Raw genomic sequence first — 18169 nt, 5'->3', positions numbered from 1 at the left:
AATAGGCTTTTATCCTCAATTTAAACAAGCCATGGGAGTGGGGCCTAGCAGACAAGCAGTGTAGTTTGTGGATAATGCTTAAAGAAGAGACACAGATTCTATTTTAATTCATCCTTCTTTGAAACAAACCATTTTCTCAAGCAAATCCCTTTTGGGCTGCATTAGTTAGGTTTTGGTCTTAGGTCAAAAAGAAATTTTATCAAGTATCGACAACATGAGTAAGACCAGTTCAGCTATTTTTGATGTTGGCATATTAACTGGCATGTTAATATATAGCAGTCTGCTTCTGTATATTATCTAGTTCAATTCTGGCATTAAAAATAATGAATATGGGACAATTGGAAAAGCTAGATGTTGTCTTCCCTTGACAGCAAACACATCGTAAAACAGGTTTAGTACTTTTAACAGTACAAATGCAAAAAATCAGTGTTTTCCTTCAGGCAGAACTTGGTCGTCAATAGCACCATATATAATTAACATTGCTTTTTTAATTAAGGACATGCTACTATCGTGCTTTGGCTGCACAGACTCTTAACAGTATTGATCCACTTCTCTAGCACAGTGCTCTAACACCACTTCAAAGCACGGGCCCCAGTGATAGGTTTCAAATGATTCAGCACTAGCGTTTTCCTCCCATACCTATAAAAAACTGATAATGAAATTAAGTACACAAACTAATATTATGAAGCAGAAATCAAGCACTCAAAATTCCAATAATCAAGTGCTTTACCACAGAATTAACTCTGCCCTTCATATAGTGTGTTTGGCTACTGTTTTCTTTGATACTCTCTTAATAGTTTTATTTCACAAAAAATCTATCACAAAGGCAATGCTACACAGCTGAACAGAACCAGGTGCCACCACGCTGGCACATGATCCAGCACACCCTTGCTCACTCAAGTGCCATCAATAAGCACTCGAGAAAGACCTCAGCTCTCACAATTAATTGTAAGCAAATAATAGAATCTAGTTTTAGAGATGAGCTCTTTCAGGCTTTGACTCAGAAAAAGTATTTAAACACCTAATTAAATCCATCTCTATTCTGAACAGCATTTAAGGAGACTGGAGTTGTAATGATACTTAGGACAACCAAGTGCCATCTTAAATACGGATGGGTTCCTAAATTAAGGCCATAATCACCACTACTGTACAGGGACTAAATCGTAATTTCCAAAATGTATCTTCTGTAGAAGACATATGAAGCTTATGAATTTGTGTGAACACCAAGGATTCATATTTCTAAGAACCATTTTGAAAGTGATTTTAAAGTTTCAAAGGATTTTCACAGGTTTTTCTATGACTTCAAACTGCATGTAAAAAATAAAAATATAAAAAATATAATATATATATAAAAAGTATATATATAAAAAAATATAAAAAATAAAAATCGTTATAATGAGTAATATTTTCATTGATGTAGGATATCACTACAGTGTATACCAGAGCTTCACATAAGCTTGGAGACTGAAGCCTTTGCTCTATATTTATGCCTGATTCTGGTACAGACTTCCGAGAAATAAATCAGAAGTTTATTAACTTTTTCACATCACTCAATTCTGACCATTTTCTGCTCTACTGTGGACTTCTGCAGGCACTGAAAAGACCATATTATGAAGTTTCTTTTTGATGGTAAAGGAAGAAAAGTCTGATCATCTATGTAAACTGCATAAGCAGTCTTGCAGGCTCTTAAAATATCCAACACATTTCAATTAGATGAATATATGCAAACCACTCTCTATGGAATACGTTCAGACCATCGAACTTCAGATGCCTAATTAAGGTGCTCTCTATTGGACTCAAGTGAGATATGTCAAATAGCCCAATACAGTACAAGAACTACTCCTTGCTCATCCCGGTACTCTCTAACCCACGTAACGTGACGAGGTACCAAGAACCCTCAACAATTCAAAGAAACAGTGGTCATTAAATGCCTGATGTCAGCTTGAGGCAAGGACTTCCCTTCACGTGCACTGAGCACTAAAGGCCCAGCCACCCCCATCACTCGGTTCTCTGCTCGCGCCCTGGTCCAGTGAACTCCATCCTGGACATACGGGCTATAAACAGGGCTCACCTGAATCACTCTGGATGTAAGTCAACAGCTATCACTCCGATTTCAGGCCAGGAATTGATGCTTGGCCTCATTTTATTTATGATACAGATACAGGCCAAAAAGTCTCCACAGTTAACGTTTTTGGTACCAATTTGCTATTGGACTTTCTACATATGGTGGCTCTATGCTGCTGAGTCAGCACACCTATAGCTGCGTAAAACCAGGGAAGACAGAAACGACAAATTATGCCCTAGATGCTTTACAAGTGGGGCATCCAGAAAAGCAAAAAACCTCAGCCTCAGTTACAAGATTTTTAAACCCAGAGATGTCACTTAAGGACACAGTGGAAAAATTTATTCTGGTTTTCCATTAGTTTATACACTTGAGCCAAATCCTTTGTTATTCTACCACAGTTTATTAGATTCACAGTTGTTACTCTTCACTTCAGTTGCCGTTTTTAGACTGTAATTACTGTCATGTCTCAAGAGTATTTTATTTTGTTTATTTATTTTATTTTAGTTTATTTCTATTCTAAAGTAAATTGGTGCTTAAGTTCACTTTTCCACGTTTTGATAAGAAATTAATTTTTTTTTCTCAGCTGGTGCTTAGTCCTTAACAGAACTGCTTCTTCGTCAATACACACGATATTTATGCAAAATGAAAGCTGTACGTATAAAACTTTGACATAAAAGTGGAACAATTAACCAGTCCTACATAACTAATGTCTTATCTAGACTGATTATTATATAGACAGCAATGGCAATTCAGGACTACAAACATCATTAGAAATTTTGAATTGCTAAGCCTCATTTAATTCAAATTACAGTATTATTGGTAAACATGAAAAAAAAATCCTACAATTTGTGACTGAGTGATGGTCACATCTTCTGTGAAAACTCCATCTGCAAACTAATTCCCAAGATTTAAGAGCCACCATGACAAGAGTAATCCCATCAAAATAATTTTTAACTACTTTTGGCACAAATCCCAAAGTGTCATTGATACCAAATTGCTGGTTTTACTGTAATTTGCCTCAAAGACAAATCACAATTATTTCTACCAACATACTGAAAAGCCCCGGAATCCTCCTGTTAGAGTAGAAGTCTTCATGGTTTGTTTTTTTTAACAGAAAAGAAGTAGCCACACAGGCTCTTCAAAGCTGAAGTAACTTCAGGGCATGATGCTGCAATCTCAGAATAAGGTGAAAAAGAGGAAAAATGAAGCATAGAAAAGCATCAATAGGGTGATCTCAGTTCATTCTCCCAGATTAAAATTTACGTGAAGCAGAAGCATAATTTCATAGAGTAATAAATTAAATAGCAAAAAAAGCAATTAATTATTTGACTTTCAAATATTCCAAATATACCTTATAAAAGTCACATTTTTATTGCAGTAATATAATTCTGTTGTTGCAACCAATAAACATTAGCTGTACGCGAAGTACACAATGTTGGACATACAGAACATTGCCTTGTTAAAATATTTAAATCCTATTAGGGTCATATTAATCGCACTCAAGAATTTATATTCACAACAAGCGTGACTCCAAGAAATCACACAATTTCACATTAACAAAATAAAGCATGTCTTGAAGGAACCAGATTGTTATCGTGATCTCTATGCAAATGTGAAACTGAGTAAGAGTGTGTTAAGTGCTTACATCTTGCAAATGAGATTCTTTCTTCTTTGCTGATAAATTTAAGTGCTTCTCTAGGATGGAATAATATTTTTCACTTTCTTTGTCAAACTTCTTCTTCCCATCCTGAAAAACAAAACAGTGCCAAGTAAAGTAGTTGACTATCACAGCTAACTTAAAAGAAAGAATAGGTACCAAAATATGTCTGGTTCTAAAGCCATTTTTGTTGGTTCCAGTGTTTTTAGGGTTTAATTCTGAATTGGCCTGAACATGCTAGCGGGACTGATTCAATTATTAAATGCAATATTAAGCAGGATTTTTCCCAGAAATAATAAACCCACATAGTTCCCCATAATAAATGTACATGAAGTTTTATGTAGGTGGTACCTTTAATGCAAAATAATGTTCCCCAAGATTCAAGATGTACCTACTTGTCAGACCGTCTTTGCTGAACAAGAACACTGTGGAAGAGGCAGGCCAGTATAACAGATCTGATGATGCTATAGGCCTGTCCGTTGCATTTAAGACTAATATGCTTATTTTCCACCCACACTCTTAAAATATGAGGATGATGGAAAAACATATACGTGGTTGCAAAAGGAAATTGGTCCAAAAGTCTGTTTCCAATAATATTTTGATGTGTCTGAATATTTAAGCCTGTCTCATTTAAAAGAGTTATTATGCCTTTTTCCTTTCCCACTCTTTAAGTTTTTCCCATCATGTGCAGACAATTCTCACATTTCTACTGTAAGACTACTTTAATAGATGATAATAGAAAAGAAAGCCATTCCTACGAGCAAATTAAGAAACATATTATTTTCTGTAATGTAATTTAGAATTTATACTTCAATTTTTTTTAAATCAGCTATTCTGAAATTTAAATCCGAAATTTAAGAAAAAGCTTTCTCAAAAGCTTTTCCATCTTTCAAGAAGTACCAAATTTCAGGAGATGATAGGAGAAGGAATTAAAGTAAATATCCCATCAGAGTACTATTAATTATAAAAATACAATTTTTAATTACAAAATTATATATCCTCTGATTAAGAGCAACACTCTGCCAATGACTTTTACAATCTTAGGTAAGTCCTAATGAGGTGGGTGTTGGCCTCTTCTCCCAGGTGAATAATGACAGGACCAGAGGAAATGGTCTGAAGTTGCGGCAGGGGAGGTTTAGATTGGATATTAGGAAGAATTACTTTACTGACAGAGTGGTCAGGCACTGGAACAGCCTGCCCAGGGAGGTGGTTGAGTCACCATCCCTAGAGGTGTTTAAGAAACGTCTAGATTTGGCACTTCAGGGCATGCTCTAGTGGCAGAGACTGTAGGTTGTTTGGTTGGACTTGATGATCTCAAAGGCCCTTTCCAACCATGAAGATTCTATGATTCTATGATTCTTTCTAATGATTAACAAGTTGAATATTTTGAGAAAACATAGAAAACTCAAGATGACCAGTCCTACTTACACATGTGCAAAAGTTATTAATGGTGGAAAAACTAATTACTGGACATAATGCAGTAACATCAGGTCATCTTCAGAACTGTAGTAACTATTTTCCTGACCCTTTTTTCCCTAGAAATCGTTACATACAAAACCAAATAACTAGCCTGCATTGTGGCACCACCCTGTTTTCCTTTGTCATATCACGGGAAAGTCAGGCCAGTCAGAGAAATAAGAACTAGAAGGAAGAATTTAATGCCATGAATGAAAACTTATCAACCAGCTGTAACAACAAACTACTTACTGATTAGCTCCAGTGACTAAAGTTCACAATGGTAATTATACTAAGATTATAAAATACATCATATATTTTCTATCCTGCAAAAAGTTCAAATATATTTAGTATGAAAAACATGCACAATTTAATGTCCTCATTACCTCACAGTAAAAATATCTTCAAAAGACAAGGAAAAGAAGGCACTTGACCCAACAAAATATTAATTAACAATACAGAAAAAAATTCAATACCTTCTATAATTAATTGCAGCTATGCAGATATGAGGGAAAAAAGGCAAAAATGAAAAAAAGAAAAAAAAAAAAGGGTTGTATTTTGCCTACCAAGGGAAAAAAGCTATATGGATTATCTTCCAAAATCTTTCACAAACACATTCTTAAAAGAATGAGAGAAGGCAGGACTCGACAAATGACCCATTAGCCAAGAAATCAACTTTTGTGGGACTGAAATCACAGGTTGGTTCCACAGCCACAGTTTTACTGGGAAATACTCAAGTGCCAGGTCTTTATGATCAAGCAAGAGCAACTTGAGTATCTCAACATCTCCTTTGGTCACAAACAGAACTTTGGTTCTGTTGATCACACACAACAGACTCCTTTTGAATAAAAGGTGCAGTTAGTTCCATACTGTCTTATCTTCTGAGACAATGATGTTAAGGCGCTGGACTAAAAAAATGAACTGGATTATTTTAAAATCCAAGTGACACAGGTGGCAAAGTCACCATCTTGAGGAAATCCCCAAGTCAAGGGCAAACCCAACTGATGTAATGAGAAATGCAAAAAAAATTACTTTTAAATTTTTTTTCCATGTCACAAAGTTGGGACAGGAGTCTGCCTGATCACAATACTGAAGCCTTTGGTGACAAGGTGCTGGAGTTCAGTGGTGGATATCCTGATCAGGAGACCACCTACTTCAGAATATAAATTGCCTTTGACAATGAAGCCTGGGCGCAGGTGACTTTTGCTGCACGTCTGGGCTTGACGTTGTGCTTGCCTTTGCTGCCTCGGAGGCTGGACCTAAGGAATGAGACATGGAGCCACAAGCAAGGCTCCTGCAGGATTACCTCTGTCAGACTGGGAATTACCCAGCCCAGCACCAATGCCTTCCCTAATAGATTTATGATACGAGCAGCAGGTATTCCTTGCACCTCGTGAACAATTTGTTTCAGAATCAAGCTGATATACAGGTAATGGATAATCTGAAGTCTGGTCAGGCACCTGAACTCACATTAATATTAACGTAACCTTTACTAACAAGAGCTGAAGAAGAGCCTGAACTCTAAGTGAGGGTCAAAGAAAGGTGTGAAAATAGGACTTGGCCGTCCGAAGTAGCTCCTCTTCTATCATACAGCACATCAAATGCACGTCAATGCCGAGATGGATTGATTCATACATCTAATGCGGTTCCCAATGCACCAAATACAGACGCTTTTATTTTGTGCTAACACCTACAACAAAACCCTTGAATTACAAATCACACTGTCTATTCTTTTTATATGTAAAAAGGAAAACACAGAAAGTAAATGATCACATCTAAACAGATACAAGTCCCTGAAGAACAAGGAAAAAAAATACTTCAAGTAAACTAATTGTGGTTGCAAGGCATCTTGTATCTCATGTGAAGCTTCAGGAAGATCTCTGTGGCACCATCCATGAGGACACACAGAACTTGAAGGCGCTCTTGGTCTTCTGCCAGCCCCCTCCCAGACTCTACCTCTCTGCTGTAACACTGACCAGTTCAACCACTGCCCTCACAATTTTTACACCAGTTAAGTTAAAGAGAAAACTAACAATTCGAAGCTTAATCATAGAATTGTTAGGGTTGGAAGAGACCTTAAAGTTCACCTAGTTCCAAACCCCCTGCTGTGGGCAGGGACATCTCCCACTAGATCAGGTTGCTCAGAGCCCCCTCCAGCCTGGCCTTAAAAACTTCCAGGGATGGGGCTTCCACCACCTCTCTGGGCAACCTGTGCACTGTCTCACCACCCTCATGGTGAAAAACTTCTTCCTAACATCTAGTCTGAATCGACCCATCTCTAGTTTTAATCTATTCCCTCTAGTCCTACCATTACCCGACATCCTAAAAAGTCCCTCACCAGCTTTCTTGTAGGCCCCCTTCAGATACTGGTAGGCCACTATAAGGTCTCCTCAGAGCCTTTTTTTCTCCAGGCTGAACAACCCCAACTCTCTCAGTCTGTTCTCATAGGAGAGGTGCTCCAGCCCTCTGATCATCCTCGTGGCCCTTCTCTGGACGTATTCCAGCATGTCCATATCTCTCTTGTAGTAGGGGCTCCACAATTGGACGCAGTACTCCAGGTGGGGTCTCACGAGAGTGGAGTAGAGGGGCAGAATCACCTCCCTCGACCTGCTGGCCACGCTTCTCCTGATGCAGCCCAGGATACAATTGGCTTTCTGGGCTGCAAGTGCACACTGACGGCTCATGTTGAGCCTCTCATCCACCAGCACCCCCAAGCCCTTTTCTTCAGGGCTGCTCTCAAGCCAGTCACTGCCCAGACTATATCGGTGCTTGGGATTGCCCCGACCCAGATGGAGGACCTTGCACTTAGTCTTGTTGAACTTCATGAGGTTGGCATGGGCCCACCTCTCCAGCCTGTCAAGGTCCCTCTGGATGGCATCCCTTCCCTCCAGTGTGTCAGCTGCCCCACGCAGCTTGGTGTCGTCTGCAAACTTGCTGAGGGTGCACTCTATGCCACTGTCCACGTCGCTGACGAAGATGTTAAACAAGACCGGTCCCAGTACTGATCCTTGAGGGACTCCACTTGTCACTGGCCTCCACTTGGACACGGACCCATTGACAGGCACTCTTTGGGTGTGGCCATCAAGCCAGTTCTTTATCCACTGAATTGTCAGTCCATCAAAGCCATATTTTATCAGCTTGGAGACCAGGATGTCATGCGGGACAGTGTCAAAGGCTTTGCTCAGGTCCAGGTAAATGACATCAGTTGCTCTCCCCTTGTCTATTGATGTTGTGACCTTCTCATAGAAGGCCACCAGGTTTGTCAGGCACTATATGCCCTTGGTGAAGCCGTGTTAATTGTACCCAATCACCTCTTCATTATTCTTCTGCCTCAGCGGTGCCTCTGGGAGAATCTGCTCCATAATCTTACCAGGCACAGAGGTGAGACTGACTGGCCTATAGTTCCCTGGTTCATCCTTCTTTGCCTTTTTGAAAATGGGGATTATGTTTCCCCTTTTCCAGTCAGAGGGGACCTCACCAGACTGCCATGACTTTTGGAATATAATAGAGTGCGCTTTAGCAATCTCATCCGCCAGTTCCTTCAGTACCCGTGGGTGTATCCCATCGGGTCGCATGGACTTGTTCACTTTCAGGTTCATCAGATGGTCACGAACCTGATCTTCACTTACGATGGGCAGTTCTGTCCAAACCCTCCATTGTCTTCTGTGACTCCGGGAGTGTGGCTGGAGCCCTTGCCAGTGAAGACTGAAGAAAAGAAGTTGTTGAGAACCTCGTCCTTCTCCATATCACTTGTCACCAGCTCCCCTGTTTTCCTTCTGAGGGGGCCCACACCCTCCCTAGTCGTCTTTTTACCATTAATGTACCTATAGAAATTTTTGCGGTTTCCCTTGATCTCCTTGGCTAGATTTAATTCTAACTGAGCTTTAGCTTTTCTCACCAGGTCTCTTGCTGCTCGGACAGCTTCCTTATATGCTCCCCATTCCAGCTGTCCTTTCTTCCACTCCTTATAAAGTTTCTTTTTGTGTCAGGACAACTTCTAGCCCACGCGCAGTGTCTCTAGGGACAGCACATCTTATTAACGTCTTCCTTTTTTTTTTTTTTTTTTTTTTCTTCAGATTTTAACACAACAAAATTTCTCCCTTCAAAGCTAGAAGCGGACAAAGGAAGGACAGTAAACAGACGTAGACTGAGAATGAAGATCACTTGGCAGTTTTGCCTGCATTGGTGTCTTTACTCAGTGATATTTCTGGGAATAAAGCTGCAGTGCCAGCAGGACAGCGTTTCTGGCACTGTACTGATCATTCAGACACGTTTATGGGAAAAGTTTAAAAAATACTGGCCCCAACAGGTGGGTGAGTTTCCTTCGCTTGAAACATCCGCTGCCATGCCAGTAAAAACCACATATTTGAATGTCTCTGAAAACTGTTTACTTCATAAAAATTAATTAAAAAAAGATACACTCCGAAGCAGGTGATTCATTTTCTGGAAGAGAAGAAACACTTCAGCTTATGCCAAGATAACTCTCACCTCGCACACTCAGCCAGTGACTCACAGCACACAGGCGCATCCCAAGTGGAGTCACAGACTTACCTCATTCCAGCTTTAGCCTTTTCTTCTGCAACCCTCAAAACAGTCTCTTATACACAGCTGCTGCCCAAATTAATCACCTGAACCCTGGTCCCAGCAATCTGTGCCCGTGAGACTGAGTCCTGCTTTTCCACATGCCAGGAGGTTTATAAAGAAAGTTTCCATGTGAAACTATCTCCTCAAAGTTCAGGAGACAGAGGATTGCTTCTGCCTCTAGATTCCACATTGGATCAAACCCCAAGGAGAAAAGAGATGTGGCTGGATAAGAAAGCTCGTGCTGTACTGTTTTACCAGAACAGCCAGCACCAGACATGACACAAAGCATAAGGTACGTGGCCATTAGGATGATGCTATTCCTGACCTCTGCACTACGGCTCTTATTCCCTTCAGCCTCCAGCTACCTTTCTTCTTTGCACATCCTTTCTGCAAGTAATCCTCATCTTTTCTCTTTGCCCTGGAAACTTATCGATCATTTCTGTCAAAATATCAGCTAGAACATATAAAAAAACCCATGTGAGATAATTAAATAAATTAAATTAAAAAATAATAAAATAAAAATAAAAAAAACCCCTAAACACAGAAAAAGAGAAATTACAAAATACTAATCCTTGATGTATTATACACTGATGTATGTCAGCAATAGCAATACCTTTTGCACAGATCAAGTTCTGCAGACTCTAAGCACTGTAAATGTCTCTCTCTATGTGTTTAACTGTTCTAAGGTGCATCACATCACTAAGCCTTAAATCAGCTCAAAAATATTTATAGATTTAAATGCTTCAAATTTCTAACAACCCCATTAAGAAAGCCCTTAACCAAACACTCAGTTTATACCATGTAATGGAGGCTTACTAACTTCCAGTACCGTCTTGACAGAATCAAGTCACATAATACCAGATCCATGATTAATTCCTAGTTTTGTTCTCTCTGCTGAATTTTACTCTGCAGTTTTATTCCAACACTGACAAGACAAACTCCAAAAAGAGAAAATAACCTTTTCAGAAATAAATTTTGTTCAAGATACCACTAATTATAGACGGGCCAGTTGGAAGTGTAACTCAAAAGATGTTCTCTTATCCCTCTTGTTTTACAGATATCTATGGCTGCGAAAAGATCAGACATCAATTATTAAAAGGGTGACTCGATTGAGTCAGATTTTTTTTCCCTTGTTCAGAAAGATTTTGATTCCATGCTGTAACTAATCATATGCATGCATGCAACAAATCACTGGCATGATTCCTGCAAATTTTAATCACAAGTTGTATTTTTTGGACGTAAAGCAGAAAGAGTTATTAAATTTTAAAGCTGGCTTCTCTCTTCCAGTAGGAACACCAAGAAATCAGACATTTTTTTAATGGTCTAAGTCTCCCCTTACTTTGTGTGCAGTATTTTATGTCAAAACTGTTGTATGTATCTTCAGAAGTATTATACAAACTATTCCTCTTTATTTCTCAAAAAGAGCCTTTGGCATCCTTCTCATTTCTTTCCATTTTTTCTAGTTGCAATGACTTTTGGTGTATACTTATCTATTAGCATATCTTAGCTAAATCTTACATCTGTGCCGAGATAAAATATTTTTACTCTTTGTTTGTCCCAGAATTCATATTTAAACTTTAACACGCTAGTCTTTAAAACAAAGAAACTCCACGCATTTAGTTCAGATTAATTTTCAATAACAATATCCTTGCACAACCATAAAATAAACATGTTTTGTAAGAGGTGATTTTAAAAGGATCAAGAAAGGAAATGAAAATAGAAAACATTGCAAAGAAACTATTGGGAGAAAAAATTTCAATGAGAATCCCTTACTTAATTAGGAAACAAGCGAACATTGCGAAACATGGCTGTGACGATTTCTTTTTTTCCCCCACCCAAAATTAGTACGTATTTTTCTCACAAACTCAAGCTGAAATGCAGAAACTGTAGAAACTGGCTCAGAAATGCAATAGTAAGACTCGAATATAGATTAAGTCAGACACATTTGCCAGTGGAAGAAACTGAAGGCAATGGTGAACTCCACTGAGATCAATAAAGTCACATTCCCTTTCTTTCTCTTTCACGACAACTGCAAAAAATGCCGATATAACACACTGGAGATGGTTCATTGCTGGAATTTTAGACTTCAACTATTTTTTTCAAAGCCACCTTTTTCATTACCTTTCAAACAAAAATTCAAAATGTAGTTTTACAAAGTTATTGGAATTTTGTTTGGCGTTGTAAATTTGAGGGATCATCTCTTACTAAGTAGTGGGACAAAGAAAAGTAGAACTGTAGTCTAGAAAATAAACTAAACTTAGTCTTGGAAAGACTGATTTGAGCTCAGATCCTATGGATTTCCTGGAAAATGCGAGATCTCAGAGTCTCAGAAGTTCTATTCTGAGGAGAAAAGAAATAAATTCACCTTCCATTTTATTATGCCTGAAGTTTTGCTTAGAATTCTCATGGAGGTGGTTGGTGCGCTGGGGGGGTTGTAGTTTTTGTTTGGTTTTAATAAAATTGTAATTATCATAGGCATCTGAGACCACAGACTGCATTCTGATAGATATCTGAATGGGGGATTTTCTTTTTGATAGAGATTTTGATTTGTTATATGAATGCACACAGTTCAAGATAAAGCCAAAAGAAATTTTCCAAATGGAAAAGTGGAAAGAGTAAAAACTCCTTCCCTCCTCCTCCTCTTCCCAATCAGAATTTAACATATCATGAGGCTATAGTTTCTCCAAATCTGTGAGAAAGCTAGGAGGTTAAAGGGTATTGTTTATGTATTGTTAGCAATTAATATAAAGTAGAACAAAGTTATATCATAGCGTATAAAAAAAAAAATTGCTGCTCAGTGTAAGATAAGGTTCATATAGTTATAAATTATGACTTATGTTACACACAACTGCTCGTGAAAACACTTCCAAATTGAAGCTGAATGCATCATGAAGAAAATTAAATGTCCAAACAACTATAAATCTTTAAATCAATTCTTTACTAAAAAAGAACAACCATATGCAAACCATCAATATCCAGAAAAGAGCATGGTATAAGGCACAAATAATTATAATAAAAAGAACAGATTGCAACTATGAAGTACAACGTGGCAATAAACTGGTAATACAAGAGTGTTCAGCAGCATTAAAGCTATGAAGACAGATAGTAAAAACTGGCAGTTTAAAAAATAACCTCAATTAAAATCAGGTAAGCTATGCATAAAACTAAATCATACTTTAAACAACCCAAAACTAATTTAAGTTTAGGATGGAATTCACATTTGTGTAAAATACTGAATAACCCTGCAAGAGATAATTTACTTTCAGGTTCATAAACTTCTGAAGAAAATTTTCTTTTCCCTCTGTAATGCCTTGACAGATCCAAATATCAGGTACTTTCCGAAGTGTTTCCTGGAAGAGGAGAATCCTACAGCCATTTCCTAATACTTCCCTATGAAATTCCATCAGTTGTGTCCAGACAGAAGGTACTTAACAGTGGAGCCTAAAAAACAGCAGATAAATTCTACTATTTCTATGAGATCTAAAATTCTGTTCAAGCTGAGAAGCAGTTACTATTAAATGAACAAATGTGTTTGTAGGATGTCACTTGTTTCTCTCCAAAAAATTCTCTCGAAATGGAAAAAAATATTAAAAGTTCCCAGCACTGTTATGAAAAGACACATAAACCTGCCAATACTGGCAGGTCGCAAAGCAGGACACATGAGACTCCCTGTTATTCAGCTGCAGAGTTGTCTCAAGTTTATTTGGCATTTGCCGATTCCAGGAGTAGCTGCTAGATGTCTGGGAATCTGTTAAATCCTTGCCCAAACAGCAGGACTGGTAAGTCTACACACGTAATCTAGTTTTATTGTTTTTACTGTCTCCTAAATATGAAGTATTTTTGCTGGAATATCTTACTTAGGATATTAGCATGTTACTGCTTAAATAATATGAAGAATATCCCTAGAACAGCAGAAACTGACTTTTTAAACTCTTCTCTGAAGCAGGTTTAGGATAGTTTTCCGAAGTTGAAAATATTTTATCAGAACAGCAAGAGGGACTCCTGTACAAAACCTTCTGACTTTAAATGATTTAAAAAATAAAGTTCCCCTGCTCTTTAGGAATTCAGAAAGAAGCTTGAACTAACTCTGTCATATGGAATAAATTGCTCATGTCATTAGCAATGGAGATATTTGTTAGAAGTCAATATAGCTATATATGCTGAATAGAAAGGAAATGACAACAGAAGACAACGCAATCCTAAATCATCGTTTACATGATAAAAGGAAAGAAGCCAACTCATATTTGGGGCATATTAGTCTTCAAAAATAAAGTCAATCAGCAGTAACACATGTGATTTAGAATATTAAAAATGCTGAAGTCACTGAGCTGGCAACACTAACTCTGGAAACCTGTTAACATTAATGCCTACAAAATCAGACCGGAGAGGAGACCTTCTCTACATGAGTAGAAAGTAGTTGTATTTTCTCATGATCTAGTTTTAGTACAAGCTTATAGAACTTCATAAAGCTCATTTACAAACACACCAACAAAACAAACTATGCCTTTTATTGTTTCTGCTTCATTTCCGTATGCAGTTCAGTTCCGATGAATGGGGAACAGGCAGCTCCAATTTTTGCCTAATCTTCCACGTCAGCACCTGTCACAAACAGGGACAAATCTCTCAGCTTCACCCACGGTTAGACAGCTAGAAGTTGGCCTTTCAAGTTCAGCAGTCATACCAACCTGGTATCCAGTGCTGCGCCAACAGTGAGGAAAGGTTTCTTTTTCTTGATTCCCTAGTTCTCATACTAAGGACAGAGAAGATAGACTTGGTTCTACAATGCACAGAAATACTAAAGATACAGTATCTGGCTACTTTGAGTGTAAGCACAGCGTGGGGCTGCTACAGGCACAACAGCTTTGTAGCATGATCTTTGCACCTGGCGGTAAGGCTCACTTTCACCGTAACAGCCAGAGTGGTGAACTTCTCAACTATGAAAAGAACATCCAGCTTTTAAAACTGTACTGCACTAGTCAACAGCTTCCGTTGGTCTCCACCACTGCCCCTTTCCTGCCATCGCTGCTCCTCTTTGTCTGTTCCTCCATCTCCTTTCATGGCCAGCACCCATTCCCCGAGCAGCCACCTTGCTGGCATCCCACACCTGAGGTTGCTGCTCCCCTCACCTGTGTCCCTCCCATCACCACTGGCTTTCTCTCCTCCCCACGGAGGCACACTGCCATTCCAGGTTCTCCACGCCCCCTTTCCTGTGCTAGATTCCCTAACAAATTAAGTGTATTTCAGTAATGTCCCTGTGCGCCAGTAAACCAAAATGTATATGAGGAGGTCATTTCATCTGCACAGTTGGCAACTCTCTTCTTTCCTTTGGGCACTTAAGCAAAGAAAATGCAAAAAAGCTCTAAAGAACATAATGTCATTCAAATAAAGCAATTCTGATTGATAGACTGGCTTATAACGTCACATACTCACTGCTTTATTTTAAAAGCAGAAGTTAAAAATACCTCTTTCTTAAATAGTAATTTCTTTTAAAAAACACTCTTTGGAAATCTCTGTCCTATCTATGCCAACCAATGAGCCAACATCCCTGATTTCAGCGTGCCAGCAGCACGTTCAGCACAGCTCACAGTCCCATGCCACCTTCCACGTCATCGCAATGAGACCGCAATGCTGACCTGAGGAAGAACTTGAAGCATGTTATGAGAAAGTTTTTAGATTAATACACACAACTGGAAGCTGTGCTGTTTACAGATAGGAAAAAAAAAAGGAAACAGTCCGGGGTTAATGTCAGAAGTGATTTTGTTTTGTTTTGAAAGCATCTATTTTCAGAGTCCCTCTAACAACACTGATAAAGGAACACAAACTATCGCTTTGGGGTGAAGAGCCATGCCTCCCCAGTGGCGTTGTTAAGCTCAACCAGTACTCTCACGTTTACTTCTTGGACAGGGATGATCTTCTCATCAAAACAACCACCTGAGACCAGCCCTTCTTGGCAAGCTCCACAGGAACAAACAGTTCTGTGGTGGCTACTGTAGCCTGAAAGATCCTAAAATGATGAAGCTGGCTCATTCGTCAGAAAAATGGAGCTCTTGGTACTCTGCTATCTAAAATTAAAGTTTCAAATAACGATGCTGATCTTTTGTTACAGTACAGAAGTGATACATTCCAGCTACTATCACCCACTACGCTTTGGAATTGAGCTATTTTATACTTGCTTTGCTAAAAGCAAAATTGATACAATGGTAAGAAAGTGCAAGTTTGTATATTCCCAGGCCCCTGCAGAACCTGTTGCATAGACAGAACAAGATACTGGATGAAGGGAAACCAGTGGCGATACAGCCAAGTGTCCCAATCAAATTATTTTCTATTTAGAATGGAAAATGCAACTCCGCCATAGGTGTGGAATAAAGACCCATACACTCATCTGAGTAATGCCCAAACATAACAGATCTATTTTTATGCTGTTATCTTAAATAGAGTGCAGAAGAAAAGGCAGCAATGGAGAAAGAGACCTTCATTTTCCCCAGGACTGCTGAAGAAAACCCCAATGTAAGATTAACAGATTAATTTATACACATGTAAAAACCCTCACGAGTTAAGTGTTTGGTACAGCTGTGGTACTATGCAACACCCACGAGCACAACTCCGAAGTAAGCCCTGTGGGGTAAGAGAATGCTGCTGCCTTTCTGAAAACATGATGAAATTGGTTTCATAAGGGATGCCAAAATTCAGGATGGAGTCTTATTTGAGGGCAGGAGAGTAGCCTGCCTTGAACTAGCTGAATGAAGGCCGAGACCTTGTCCAGGGCGTAGAGCTCTAAACTCTGCTTCCGCCGAGTTGGCAATTGGCCACTTCCTGTATTTCTCTTAAATCCTCCTCCAGATTCTTGAAGAGTCTTATCAACAACCTTGGGATCTCTTTTTCAGGTGCAGAACATAATCCTCTCCACGTTGTAGCCAAGATAATAGATGAGCAGAGCTACTGTAGCCTACTGAGAAAAGTTTGGGTTTTTTTTAAAAATAAATAATTGAGAATATTTGCCAAATCCTCAGTGCCACAAAGCACTCAGTAAGGGGTTCAGTTCCCCTGGGAACTGGAAGTTGAGTTTGGAGGCGAATGTCCTTGCTCATGCTTTTAATCACGGCTCAGGAGTGCAGCAGGATTCAAGCAGCTGTGCGGGGTCAGGATGCAACCCTCCTGACTCCTTCCTGTGACACAGATTACAGTGTGCTGATTTAAATTCGCAAGAAAAAAGCCGTAATTTAATTAGAAAATGTGCATGCTTTCTTGCATTTTTATGTTCTTTTATTATTTTCCAATTGAAAGTACGATACTTTCTACCTAAGTTTTTATTTTTTGTTTTTCTAACCATATATTTTTTAAAAATAAATGTGGGGGGTTTTTCCAACAAAAATACACTGCATACTACCTTAAGCAATTCCACTGATTAACGCATTTATTCTTAGCCTTAATTCTTAAATGTTATGGCAGAACACAGTAAATTACATTTCCTCTTTACTATAGAGGACTAATTTATTTACCCTTAATTTATATCTGTTTTCTTTTGGATGCAAATTAGATTTTTATTAATATGCAGAAAAAACACAGCTTCGGAAACTGGTTTTAGTCAGTCAGCCAGTTAATCATATTAGCTTTTAACAGAAAGAATTTAACATAATTTATTAAAACAGACTTTGCACATAATATTAACTGGTCTACTAACAAGCACCTGCAGTTAATGGATTGAACCAACAGTTTTTACATCACTGTTTCCATAATTTTTTAGTTATGAGATTTGAGGTTTTGCGCTTGTTATTTAAAGGAATAAACTAGAAGTGAAACAAGCTTTTAGGATTTTTTTTTCCTGTTAACTTCCTAAAAGTTTCTCAATTTTGAAGGGAACAGTTATTGAACTGAAGTAAACTGCCATGAGAAAATAATTTTGCTGCATTTGCAGAACGACAAGCAGTGTCCCAAGTAGATCAGTCGCTTCAAAAAAACCTCGGGGTCCAGGTGCTCAGCTGGAGATACCTCCCAGCTGAATGGTCTGGCTTTCCCCAGAAGAAAATCAGACTGCCGGAAAAGACAAAATGTGTGCACGCTGGGCTCTTCACCGCTATTTTTGAAACTTCCCAAATATTTTCATATACAGAAGTGTACAAGAAGCACTGTTTAGTCATACCACTACAATTACTTTCTACTTTAAAAAAAAATGATTTTAATAGCAACTACCAAATTGATGCAGGTCTTTCACAGCTTCCTATTTCCATAAATTTATTTCAATATCTCTATTTTTAAATTGAAGATAAATTTGATCTACTTTTGAAATTATTTTTATACTATATATTTTAATTAAATGCAAACTACAAAGGGAAAAGTAGACGGCTGCAGCTGATAAAGCAACAGTCCAGCTACTCCAAAATTTAGGATCTGGGACAATTCACAGACGA

The 18169-nt window shown here is 38.5% G+C and overlaps 1 protein-coding gene across 2 annotated transcripts in view; it reads right to left on the bottom strand.

Annotated features, from left to right (window-relative positions):
* ARHGAP42 (Rho GTPase activating protein 42) overlaps positions 1-18169 on the bottom strand; it is a 171077-nt gene that overhangs the window by 56868 nt on the left and 96040 nt on the right. For both annotated transcript variants that reach the window (XR_010070381.1, XM_063329837.1), the window contains exon 5: positions 3711-3812. Coding sequence is in view for 1 of the 2 variants with exons in the window: in XM_063329837.1 (XP_063185907.1) it covers positions 3711-3812 (102 nt within the window). In the remaining variant the exon portion in view is untranslated. The remainder of the gene's footprint in view (positions 1-3710; positions 3813-18169) is intronic.

This window comes from Chroicocephalus ridibundus, chromosome 1 (assembly GCF_963924245.1).
Source record: "Chroicocephalus ridibundus chromosome 1, bChrRid1.1, whole genome shotgun sequence".
Taxonomy (NCBI): domain Eukaryota; kingdom Metazoa; phylum Chordata; class Aves; order Charadriiformes; family Laridae; genus Chroicocephalus; species Chroicocephalus ridibundus.
Note: the sequence above shows the minus strand (reverse complement) of the source record. Positions and strands in the feature narration are given on the sequence as shown.